This window comes from Belonocnema kinseyi, chromosome 9 (genome assembly GCF_010883055.1).
Source record: "Belonocnema kinseyi isolate 2016_QV_RU_SX_M_011 chromosome 9, B_treatae_v1, whole genome shotgun sequence".
In the NCBI taxonomy this organism is placed as follows: Eukaryota; Metazoa; Arthropoda; class Insecta; order Hymenoptera; family Cynipidae; genus Belonocnema; species Belonocnema kinseyi.
The window spans coordinates 106,780,110-106,792,982 of NC_046665.1; the positions used below are offsets into that span (position 1 = coordinate 106,780,110).

The 12,873-nt window shown below is 23.4% G+C and overlaps 1 protein-coding gene across 2 annotated transcripts in view; it reads right to left on the reverse strand.

Moving 5' to 3' along the window:
* Window positions 1-1,305: 1,305 nt before the first annotated feature.
* Window positions 1,306-12,873, reverse strand: part of LOC117179988 (cyclic AMP-dependent transcription factor ATF-6 alpha) — a 66,377-nt gene continuing 54,809 nt past the window's right edge. For both annotated transcript variants that reach the window (XM_033372258.1, XM_033372259.1), the window contains exon 8: window positions 1,306-2,516. In XM_033372258.1, coding sequence (XP_033228149.1) covers window positions 2,095-2,516 — 422 coding nt within the window. In that variant the 3' untranslated portion in view covers window positions 1,306-2,094. The remainder of the gene's footprint in view (window positions 2,517-12,873) is intronic.

Genomic DNA, 12,873 nt, shown 5'->3' on the forward strand with positions numbered 1-12,873 from the left:
TGGATTTTTTTTAGAATTGGTATACAGGGTTTTTTGGAGTCGCTAATCACGAATTCGAACTCAGATTTAAAAAATTCAAAATGGCGGATCCAATATGGCGGCAAAAATTTGGAATTTTATATTTTGAAAATTGTTGTGCAGGGGTTTTTGGTATCTCTGATCACGAATCTGAACTCAGATTTTGAAAATTCAAAATGGCGGGTTCAATATGGCGGCTAACATTTGGCATATTTTTTTTTCTGAAAAATTGGTATACGGGGGGGGGGATCACTTATCACGAATCTGAACTAAAATTTAGAAAATTCAAAATGGTGGATCCAATATGGCGATTTAAATTTGGAATATTTTTGGATTTTTTTTAGAATTGGTATACAGGGTTTTTTGGAGTCGCTAATCACGAATTCGAACTCAGATTTAAAAAATTCAAAATGGCGGATCCAATATGGCGGCCAAAATTGGGAATTTTCCATTTTGAAAATTGGTGTGCAGGGGTTTTTGGTATCTCTACTCACGAATCTGAATTTAGATTTTGAATATTCAAAATGGCGGGCTAAAATTCAAAATATTGCTAAATTGTTTTTTGAAAGTTGGCACAGGCAGGGGATCGCTGATCTTGAATCTGTATTCAAAATGACAAAATTTAGAATATTGAGGTTTGGAAAAATATACACCTACTCACCTAAAACATGATTAGTACCAATTTTCCGAATTTTCAAAATCTAAATTCAGATTCATTATCAGTGACTCCAAAAATCCTTGTCCACTAATTTTTTTTTTTAAATCCGGAAAACTTTATTATTTTGACCGCCATATTGTATCCGTCATTTTGGATTTTCAAAGTCTGATTTCAGATCGTGATCAGCGACTCCGAAAACCTCTGTATACTAATTTTCAGAAAAAAATCCAAAAATATTCCAAGTTTCGGGCGCTATCTTGGATCCATTATTTTAAATTTCCAAAATCTGAGTTCATATTCGTAATCACTGACACCAAAAACCCCTGTATACCAATTTTCAGATAAAATCCAAAAATATTCCCAATTTCCGTAGCCATATTTTTCAAAAATGAATTTTTTCAACAAAAAAGGCAAATAATTAAACAAATAATTAAAAAATTATTTGAAAAATGTAGACCCTTCGCACAAAAATTTCAATTTTCTATCATCCTGCGCGACCATGAAATTAAAATAAAACCTGTGTAAAATCCAATAAAAACTACTCTGAAATCGCAAAAAATGATATGAAAATAGGTGGGAATACGGTATTCGCACCATGCCGCAAAGGGTTAAAATTCCAGTCATTCAATGCTTTCATGTAAACATTTATTATGTCCGTGAATTACAAATCTAGCGTTAAAACGTCTATACAGAAAAATTGTCACACACATAGTGAAATACCTACTTATAAAACAAAATACATAAAATTCGTGTATACACAATTACTTAAACTTGTACGCTTATTATTAAAATAAAACATTTTCCTAAATAATAACTCACTCATAGGAATTACTTTTTAAAATATCTTACAATTATTTATCATTTCTTTAAAAATTAGAACCAACAACTTATCGTCAACGACTACACTTAATCATTAAATATAATCGAGAATAAAAATCTTTTCAGTGGTTCAAATTGCACATTATTTGTGGTTCGGTTAAACTAGATTTCGAAGACACAATAGTGTCTTTAATTCTGTGCATTTTACTTTCCCGGAAGAAAGACTTGACCTAAAATAAATGCAAATTCCCTAAAAACTCCCTCAAGGAGTTTTTATCCATTTTTTTTTCTTCTTCTCTTTTTTCGCTGGATTGTGCAAAAAAAGAGGGCAATAGTGTTTCTCAAATATAAATAAACCGATAATATTAATTCGAAAAATACCATGTGTGCCACTTTTCTTCGTTCAGTCTGTGCCCGGAAAAACGGGCGAAATTCCACATCTTCAGATCCCTATTATCAATGTACAATATATTTTTTATTGTTATATTATTATGCATAGCTTGTTAGGCTCTTTTTTTCTTCTTCATTTATTATTTTCTACACAGCCGGCTGCATTCTGTTTGGCAGTAAAAAATACTTTTTCACAATAAAAAATTTTCCTACGGACTTCTCTCCTTCGATTTATCTTCATAAAAATTGTCTCCACCAGAGACCAACTGTTCACTTTTGAGAACACTTTTCGATTCAACATTGTACGGGTCATATTTCTCGTCGTCTAAATCAAATCCGGAATCGAATTTATCTTTCATAATGTAGGGAGTTTCCTTCTGGATGAAATCCCCTTTTCCGCGGAGAATGTAAGGCTCCTCGAAATTCTTTTGATTGAAAGGTCGAGTGTCATTTTCCTTGAGAAAATAGGGTTTGTAATTTTCGCCCCGAGCTTTTGCCGATCTGCTTGGTTTTCGCTGATTTCTCAAATGCTCGGGAATCACGGAATTTTTCAGATGGAGCAACTGAGTGTTTGTCACTTCGCAGTCGATTTGCATCATTGTTACGTGATTCGGCGGAGCAGAAAGCGTTTCTGTAAATTATTAACATATTTTATGATAAATTTATTGTATTAAAATTTAGGAAATTTAAATTAAATTGAAATCAAATTAAAAATCTTACTTAACGTCCAATAATCAAGTTAAGGTGAAGAATTCATGAAAAATAAAAGCAAGAATCTAACGACCAAATTTAGACAACCACCATAAAATGTTCCTTCAGGGGGGAAAAAAAATAAAAAAAAAGAGGAAAGAAAAATGGGAAGGCAACCAACCAAATCCCCTTCCTTCTCTTTTTTCCTTATCATTATCAAATCACAATAAAAAAAACATTTGGAAAATATAATCAAGGCCAACAAATAAAAATAAAATTAGCAACTTAAAATTTTATTTTATTTATTTTTATATGTTGCCCTTTATTATTTTTTCCAAATGTATTTTTTATTGTGATTTGATAATGATTAGGAAAAAAAGACGAAAGAAATAAAAAAAAAGGTAAGGAGGGGCATCTGGTTGGTTGCCTTCTCATTTTTGTTTCCTTCTTTTCTTTTTTTAGGAGAACAAAGATTTTTTTCAGATTGCAATAGGAACATTTTATGGTGGTTGTCCAAATTTGGCCGTTGATTCTTGGTTTTATTTTCAGGAATTCTTCACATTATATAACATTAATCAATTTAATTTATTTATTTCATAATAATTATTAGTATTGAATTTTTATTACAATAAAAAGAACAACAAATTTTCATCAAAAAAGGATGAATTTTCTACCAGAGTTGCATTTTTATTCAAGAAAGATGAAATTTGTAATAAAAAAAGATAATTTTTAAAACAAAAAGATAAATTTTCAAAAAAATAGTTAAATTTTCGTTCAGAAAAGATTTCAGTTGACTTTCCGCCACCAAAATATGACTTTTTACATAATAAATTAGTTTTTACGGAAAAAAAGGATTTTCAATAAAAAACAAAAGGAATTTTTAATAAAAAAGGTTAACTTTTTAACAACATTTTTTAATGCTCTATCAAATAGTTGTGTTTTTATCCAAAAAAGATTAACTTTCTGCAAAAACAGGTGAATTACATAACAGTATTTCTGATACAAATAAAAAATTTTATCAATTTATTTTAATAAAGAAATATATTTACTCCTATAAAAGATAGTTTTTAACAAAATACTTGAATATTCATCAAAAATATTAAATTTTTAATATAATAGTTGAATTTTCAACCTAAAAATATAAATTTACAACAACAAAAGTGTCATAGTTTATATTTAAATAAAAAAAGATAAAATTTATATCAAAAAAATTTGTAAACCAGAAAGACGAATTTTCAACAAATAAAGATTTTTCACTCGAGAAAAAAATAACAGTTTATCCAAATTGTTAAACCTTCAAGTTAAAAGACGAATTTTCTCTGCGAAAATTGAATTTTCCAACCAAAAATATGACTTCAGCAAAAAATTAATTTTCCACGAAACTGATGGATTTTTAAAAAATAAAAATGAAATTACAAACCATAAAAATTTTTTTTTTTACCAAATAATGGAGAATTTTCTACTAGAAAAAGATCAATCTTTAAAAAATCAAAAATTGAAATTTTCAGTAAAATATTAATTTTAACAAAAAAAGGTTTTTCCACTAAATAGTTAGATTTTCAACCAAAGACATAAACCTTCAATCATAAAAGTAAATTTTAAAAAATGTAGTTCAAATTTTATTGAAGTTGTTGAATTATCAATTAAAAAAGAATGATTTTTTAACAAAATATTTGATTTTTCGGCCAAATAGTTGCATTTTTATCCCATAAAGATGAAATTTGTAATAAAACAGATAAATGTTTAAAACAAGATCAATTTTCAAAACAATAATTTAATTTTCGATTAGAAAGGATTTCGGTTAACTTTCCACTATCAAAATATAAATTTTTACATAAGAAATTAGTTTTTACAAAAAAAATTGAGGTTCTAATCCAAAAAGACGAATTTTTATTTAAAAAAAGGGGAACTTTTTAACAAAATTGTTGAATGCTCTACTAAATGGTTGCATTTTTATTTAAAAAAGATTAAAGTTCTGCAAAAGCGGGTGAATTTTAAAAAATCAAAAAGAAAAAACTTAGAAAAGAGTTAAAATTTCCACCGAACAGTTACATTTTTATAAAAAAGAGATAAAATTTCTCTTAAAACAGATGAATTTATATAAAATGAAAAACATTTTTTTTTTAAGTTTAATTTTCATCCAAAAAGGCTGAAATTTTAACAAAATAGTTGAATTTTTTAGCAAAGAGTTGCATTTTTATTCAAAAAAGATAATATTTCTAATAAAAAAACATGAATTTTTAAAACAAAAAGATAAATTTTCAAAAAAATAGTTGAATTTTCGTTTAGAAGAGATTTCAGTTGACTTTTCACGATGAAAATATGAATTTTTAAACAAGAAATTAGTTATGAAAAAAATTGAATTTCCAATCCAAAAAGACGAATTTTTAATAAAAAATGGGAACTTTTTAACAAAATTGTTGAATGCCCTATTAAATAGTTGCATTTTTATCAAAAAAAGATGAAAGTTCTGCAAAAGCGGGTGAATTTTAAAATCAAAAAGAAAAAATTTAAAAAAGAGTTGAAATTTCCAACGAACAGTTACATTTTCATAAAAAAAGATAAAATTTCTCTTAGAACAGATGAATTTATATAAAATAAAACGAAAGTTGAATTTTCAACCAAAAGGGATGAATTTTCAAGAAAATAGTTGAATTTTCTACCAAACAGTTGCATTTTTATGATAAAGATGAATTTTCAAAACAAATAGATAAATTTTCAACAAAAAATAGCTGAATTTTCGTTTAGAAAAGATTTCAGTTGACTTTCCACCATCAAAATATGAATTTTTAAACAAGAAATTAATTTTTTACCAACAAAAATGGAATTTCCAGTCCAAAAAAAAGAATTTTTAATAAAAAAGGGCGACTTTCTTACACAATTTTTGAATGCTCTATCAAATAGTTGCATTTTTATAAAAAAAAGAACTTTATGCAAAAATAGGTGAATTTTAAAATCAAAAGAGAAACTTTCAAAAATGAGTAAAATTTTCCACTTTTATCCAAAAAAGACCACATTTCCCTTAAAACAGACGAATTTCCATTAAAAAAGTTTTTCTTTAAAAGTTGAATTTTCTGTTAAAAAAGATTTCAGTTGACTTTTCACGAACAAAATTAGAATTTTTAAATAAGAAATTACTTTTTACGACAAAAATTGAATTTCAAATACAAAAAGACGAATTTTAAAAAAAGAGTGGAATTTTAATGGAACAGTTCCATTTTTACTAAAGAAAGATTTAATTTATTTTCTAAAACAAATTAATGAAGAAAAAAAAATTTCAAAAAAAGATTAAAATTTTCATCCAAACAAGATTCCAATTCAATTTCCAATACCAAAATAAGAGTCTTAAAGAATAAGCTATTTTTCAGCTAAACAGTCGAATTTTTAGCCAAAAAGTACGAATTTTTAATTAACGAGGTTGTTAATTTTTCAATCAAACAGTCGCATTTTTGTTAAAAAAAACAAACAAAAAAATTATGAATTTTCAACCAAGAATTTAATATCAAACAAAACAGTTCAAATTTCAAGCAAATCAAAAGAATTTTCATGAAGAAAATTTAAATTGGAACCAAAAAGTGCATTTTTCAACCTACGAAGCTGAATCTTTAACCAAACGATCAAATTTTCAAAAAAAGATTAAACTTGAACCAAATAGATGAATTTTCAAGTCAGAAGACGATTTTTTTAAAAGGCAATTTAATTTAATTTTTTATTTTAATTTTCAATCCAAAAGGATGAATTTTTTTATCCTAACAAATGTAGGTAACAAATGTAGGTCGCCTTTACGACTACTTCCTTACAACATTTTTACGATGTGGGAAATATATCTTATGTCTGTGTCGTAAAGATATCTTTAAGATATCTTTACGACACAAAAAAAGCGAATGTTTAACACAAAAGTTGAATCTTCGATAAGAAAAAAGGTGAGTTTTCAACAAAATAGTTTAATTTTAGAAAAATAATTAACTTTTCAAACAAATAAACAAATTTTTAACCAAAAGAGATGAATCCTAGACCAAAAATATAGAATTACAATTTTCAATGAAAAAGTATTAACTTTCAATCATAAGAAATGAATTTTCATACAAAAAATATGACTTCTCCAAAAAAGCTGAATTCTCAAATCAAAAGGACAAATTTTATATCCAAAAAAACTAATGTTCAACCAAAAAGTAATATTTTCGATTAAAAAAAGTTGCATTTTTAACAAAATAGTTTAATTTTGAATAGAATAATTAAAACTTTCAAGCAAATAGTAGAATTTTTAACTAAAAGAGACGAAATCTAATTTCTGAAAAGATTTTTTTTCATTCTTTTATTTAAAACAATGAACTTTCGCCTATAAAGGATAATCTTTTAAATCAAAAGAACGGATTTTCTATTCAAGAAGATGAATCTTTAAAAAAACAGTTAAAGTTTCGGGTACAAAGTTGATTTTTTAACAAAATAGTTCAATTTTGAAAAGAGTAATTAAACTTTTAAACAAATAGTAGAATTTTTATCAAAGAGAGATGAATTATGAACCCAAAATATGATAATAGAGTTTTCAAATAAAAATAATATACTTAAAAAAAAGACTTTTTAAGGACATCGTTAAATTTTCTACAAAATAATTAAATTTTCAACCAAATAATAGAATTTTTAAATTAATAGAGACGAGTTCTGAACAAAAAATATAATAGTAGAATTTTCAATCAAAAAGAAATAATTTTCAAACATTAAAGATGAATTTTATATTTAAAAAATACGAATTTTAAACAAAGCAGCTTCATTTTTAACGGAAAAGATTACTTTTAACAAAATAGAAGAATTTTCAACAAAATAGTTACATTTTTTACGAAAAGAGATAATTCTGAACAAAAATATAATAGTAGACATTAAAAAAAAATTACATTCAACCACAAAGATAAATTTTCATCAAAAAAATATGACTTTTTCATCAAAAGGTACATTTTTAATGAAATGGTCGAATTTTCAAACAAAAAAGATTAAAATTCAGTCAAATATTTGAATTTTTAAGAGCGAGCTTTTGATTAAAAATATGACTATTTTAATAAAAAGTTAAATTTTCAGCAAAATAATCAAATTTTCCACCAAATAGTAGATTTTTTATCCATCAAAAATTAATTCTGAAGAAAAAATATAATAGAGTTTTCAAATAAAAAGAATAAACTTTCACCCAAAAAGATGACTTTTTAAGGAAATAGTTAAATTTTCAACAAAATAATTATATTTTTATCCAAAACAAATGAATTTTAGAACAAAAATAACTTTTCAGTTGAAAATAATTAACTTTCAACCATAAAAGTTGAATTTTCAGGCAAAAAAGATGAATTTTTTTTAACAAAATAGTGAAGTCAACAAAATAATAAAAATTTCTACCAAATAGTAGAATTTTTAATCGAAAGAGATGAATTCTGAACCCAAAATATAGACTTTAAAAAAAGAATGAAAAGCATTAATAAAATGTATGAATAAAATGTTTTGGTAATTTCTAAAGACTCCAAGAAATTTTTTATTAATTAAAACAATTTGAAGGAATTTCAAAATGCTTGAAATATTTTAAGATACAGAATTTTCTGCAATTTCGGAAGAAATGGATATTTTAAAAGATTTTACAGTATTTTATAAGATTTTAATGGTTTCAAGAGATTTTAAAGCTCTTAATGTAGTTGAATACATTTTCCAAGATTTCAGGAAATATTATAGAATTTCATGGATTTTTATAATATTTCAGCGTATTTCAAAGGATTTATTCACGAGAAGTGAGGTATTTTTTAGATTCTAAAGGATTTGAAGAGATTTGAAATGATTTTTTGGAAGACACTGCATTTTTTTAAGTTCTCTTGATTTTTCTAATTTACTTGAATTCTTCTAAATTTACTTAATTTTACTTAATTCAATGGATTTTTTTAATTACATTTTTTTATATAATTTGTCCCTTGAAAAATGCAAAGAGATTTTAAGAGATTTTAAGAGACTTGAAATATTTTAGGTTATTAAAACAAAGTACAAATACATTTTTAACTGATTTTAGATGAAATGAAGGGTTTTAAAGATTTCAAAGATTTGAAGAGTTTTTCAAATTTTTTTGCAATTTTATTTGGAATTCGTCTTGAATTCTTTTAAATTCTTATAAATTCATTCAATTTTACTCATTTCAGTAAAGTTTAAAACCCTTTTTTTGTAATTCATCTTAAAGTTTTGTACACTTTTTAACTTCAACTTGGTTTTTATGAATTTTATCGAATTCTTCTCATTTTCCTTAAATTTAAATTAAATTAAAAATTAAAATTAAAATTAAAAAAATTAAATTAAATGAAAAATATGAAAATAGAACTGAAATTATTCATTTTTATCTCAAATTATTGAATTTTCAACCAAAAAGATGAATTTCCAAGCATGAAGATTAATTTTAAAAAAACGCAATTTCAACTAAAATAAATAATTTTCAACCAAAAATTGAATAGTTAAATTTTTAGTTGAAAAAAATGATTTTCAACCATAGAGATGAATTTTTAACTAAAATTATGGAATATTGAATTAAAATAGTTACATTTTCAGTTTAAAAATTGTCAGTTAAAAGAAAAAAACAAATTTTCATATCAAGTGATGAATCTTCAACCAAAAAAAAAATTCTTAATAAAAGAGTTTAACTTTCAAACAAGTACTTAAATTTGCATTCCAAAAAAATGTAAGTTAAAGTTACAACCAAAAAAGATTATAATTTCTAATCAAAATTAGTAAAATTTAAAAAAAAAGACTTTCAACATCATTTGAATTTTGAAATACGAAAGATTTTTTTTCGGCCTAAGAGAAAGAAAATATTGAAACAAAGTACAAATACATTTTTAACTGATTTTAGATGAAATGAAGATTTTTTTTTAAAGATTTCAAAGATTTGAAGAGATTTTCAAATTTTTTTGCAATTTTATTTGGAATTCGTCTTGAATTCTTTTCAATTCTTATAAATTCATTTAATTTTACTCATTTCAGTAAAGTTTAAAACCCTTTTTTTTAATTCATCTTAAAGTTTTGTAAACTTTTTAACTTCAACTTGGTTTCTATGAATTTTATCGAATTCTTCTCATTTTCCTTAAATTCAAATTAAATTAAATTCTAAATTCACTCAAATTTTACTGAAATAAATGTTTTTTTTTCTCAATTTTTTAAGACAATTTTTTTAATTCGTTAAAATTCGTTTGAATTATTTGGTAGTCATTAGTCACATATTTTTTTTTAATTTACCCTGAACTCTTTAGAATTTTTTGGAATTTTTTTAATTCACTTTAACTCTTCTAAATTTACTTAATTCTACTCCAGTCAGTGGATGTTTTGATATTTTTAAAATGTTTTTAATTCACTTAATTGCTTTTTAAATGCAGCTCCTAAATGCAGACTCGAATTTTAATGAAATAAATGGATTAAAAAAAATCCAATCCATTACAATTTCTTGAATTTTTGATCATTAGTCACTAGTTAGAAATTAGTAGGTTTTCAAAGATTTAAAGTGGTATCTGATTTTTTGGAATTCACCCTGAATTACTTTAAATTTTCTGGAATTTTGTTAATTCGCTTTTATTCTTCTGAATTCTACTTATTCTCTCGCATCCCTTAAATTCCTCTAAATGCATTCCAATTTCATGGAAAAAAAAAGATTTATATTTTTTATTTTTCAAATTTAGTCCAATCCATTTGAATTCTTTTGAATTATACTTGAAAAACCTTCATTTTGTTCAAAATTATGTTTTCTAGATGAAAATTGTTTTAACTGAAAACTTAAATCGTACATTTTTGACACTAAAATTTATCTTCTTAGTTTAAAAATTCGTATTTAATGGGAAAATTTTTAATCTTCTTGATGACAAATTCATCTTTTGGATGAAAATTTCATTAAAAATACAAACATTTGATTGGAAATTCGTCTACTTTGTTAAAAATTTATCTATGTTAATAAGAAATTAATTTTATTTGTTGAAAATTTGGAAATTAATCTTTTTAACTGAATATTTGATACAAAATTGATGTTTTAATAGGAATTTAATATTCTTGATTTAGGATTAGATTTGATTAATTTTCAATAAAAAATACGATTTTGTAACAAAATATATATGAAATCTTAACCAAATAGTTTAATTTTCAACTAAAAAAGAGCAATTTTCAACCAAATAGTTGAAATTGAATTGATAAATGTCAGTTTTTAACCAAAAATGAAATTGTTAAATTATCTCTAAAAAAAATTTTTCACAAAAAAAAAACAAACAAATTTTAAACCAAGTGATGAATTTTTAACTAAAATAAGCAATATTCACCTGAAACAGATTAATTTTAAAACAAAAAGATGAATTTTTGACAAAAGAGTGTAACATTCAAACAAAAAAAATGAATTTTTAGCTAAAATGATGATTATTTACTTGGAATACTTAAACATTCAGTCAAAAATATCAATTTTCAAACACCAAAATCAATTTTCAAACAAGAAGATTAATTTTTTACAAAAAAAAAAAAAAAAAAAAAAAAAAAAAAAAAAAAAAAAAAAAAAAAAACAATTTTGAACAAAATACACGAATATTAAAAAAAAAGTTGAATTTTCAGCTAAAAAAGACAAATTTTTAACTAAATAGTTGAATTCCTACCATGAAAATGCATTTTTATCCAAACTAATGAATTTTTAAATAAAATTATTAATGCTCAACTGAAATAGTTGAATATTAAACCAAAAATATTAATTTTCAACCAAAACAGATCAATTTTCAACAAAAAATTGAATAGTTAATTTTTCAGTTAAGAATCTTAATGTTCCAACAAAAATATGAATTTTAAAATAAAATGATTGCATTTCTAACCGAAATAGTTGAATACTAAACCAAAAAAGATGAATTTTTCATAAATTACATGAATTTTCGACTAAAATGATAAATATTCAATTGAAACAGATTAATTTTAAAATTAAATTATGAATTATTGACAAAAAACTTAATTTTCAGCTGAATTGATGAAAATTTAATTGGAATACTTAAATTTTCAATAAAAAATATCAATTTTCAAACAAGAAGATTAATTTTTTACAAAAAAAAAAAACAATCAATTTTGAACAAAATACACGAATATTAAAAAAAATAGTTGAATTTTCAGCTAAAAAGACAAATTTTTAATTAAATAGTTGAATTCCTACCATGAAAATGCATTTTTAACCAAACTAATGAATTTTTTAATAAAATGATTAATTCTCAACTGAAATAGTTGAATATTAAACCAAAAATATTAATTTTCAACTAAAAAATATAAATTTTCAACCAATAATTGAATAGTTAAATTTTCAGTTAAGAATGCTAATGTCCCACCAAAAAGATGAATTTTTAAATTAACTGAATTTTCAACAAAAAAGATTATTTCCTACCAAAAAGACGAATTTTCAACTAAAAAGGATACTTTTTCATCAAAAGTTACAGTTTTCAGTTTTAAATAACAAATTTTAAAAAAGTTGCATTTTCAAATAGAGTGATGAAGTTTCAACGGAAATGATAAATCTAGAAATGATATAGTTTATTTTTAAATAAAAAATATGAAATTACAACTGAAATTATTAATTTTTATCCAAAATTATTGAATTTTCAACGCAAAAGAGGAATTTTCAAGCATGAAGATTAATTAAAAACAAAACGCGCAATTTAAACTAAAATAAATAATTTTTGAACCAAAAATTAAATAGTTCAATGTTTAATTTAAAAAATGATTTTCAATCTTAGAGATGAATTTTCGACTAAAATTATGGAATATTCATTTGAATTAGTTACATTTTCAGTTAAAAAGTATTTTTTTTAAATTCAAACGAAACAGTTGAAGCTTCAGCAAAATAGTATTCAAATAAAAAGAATACTTTTTCATCAAAAGTTACAGTTTTCAGTTTTAAAATAACAAATTAATTAGAAAAATAGTTGCATTTTCAAATAAAGTGATAAAGTTTCAACTGAAAGAATGAATCTTGAACTAATAAAGTTTAATTTTAAATAAAAAATATGAAATTACAACTGAAATTATCAATTTTTATCTAAAATTATTGAATTTTCAACTAAAAAGATGAATTTCCAAGTCTGAAAATAAATTTCTATATTTAAAAAAAAACACGCAATTTCACCTAAAATAGATAATTTTCAATCAATAATTGAATAGTTAAGATTTTTATTAAAAAAATTATTTTCAACTAAAATTATGGAATATTCATTTGAAGTAGTTACATTTTCAGTTTAAAAAAATGTAAAAAAATGTAAACAAAACAGTTTTTAACTACAAAAAAA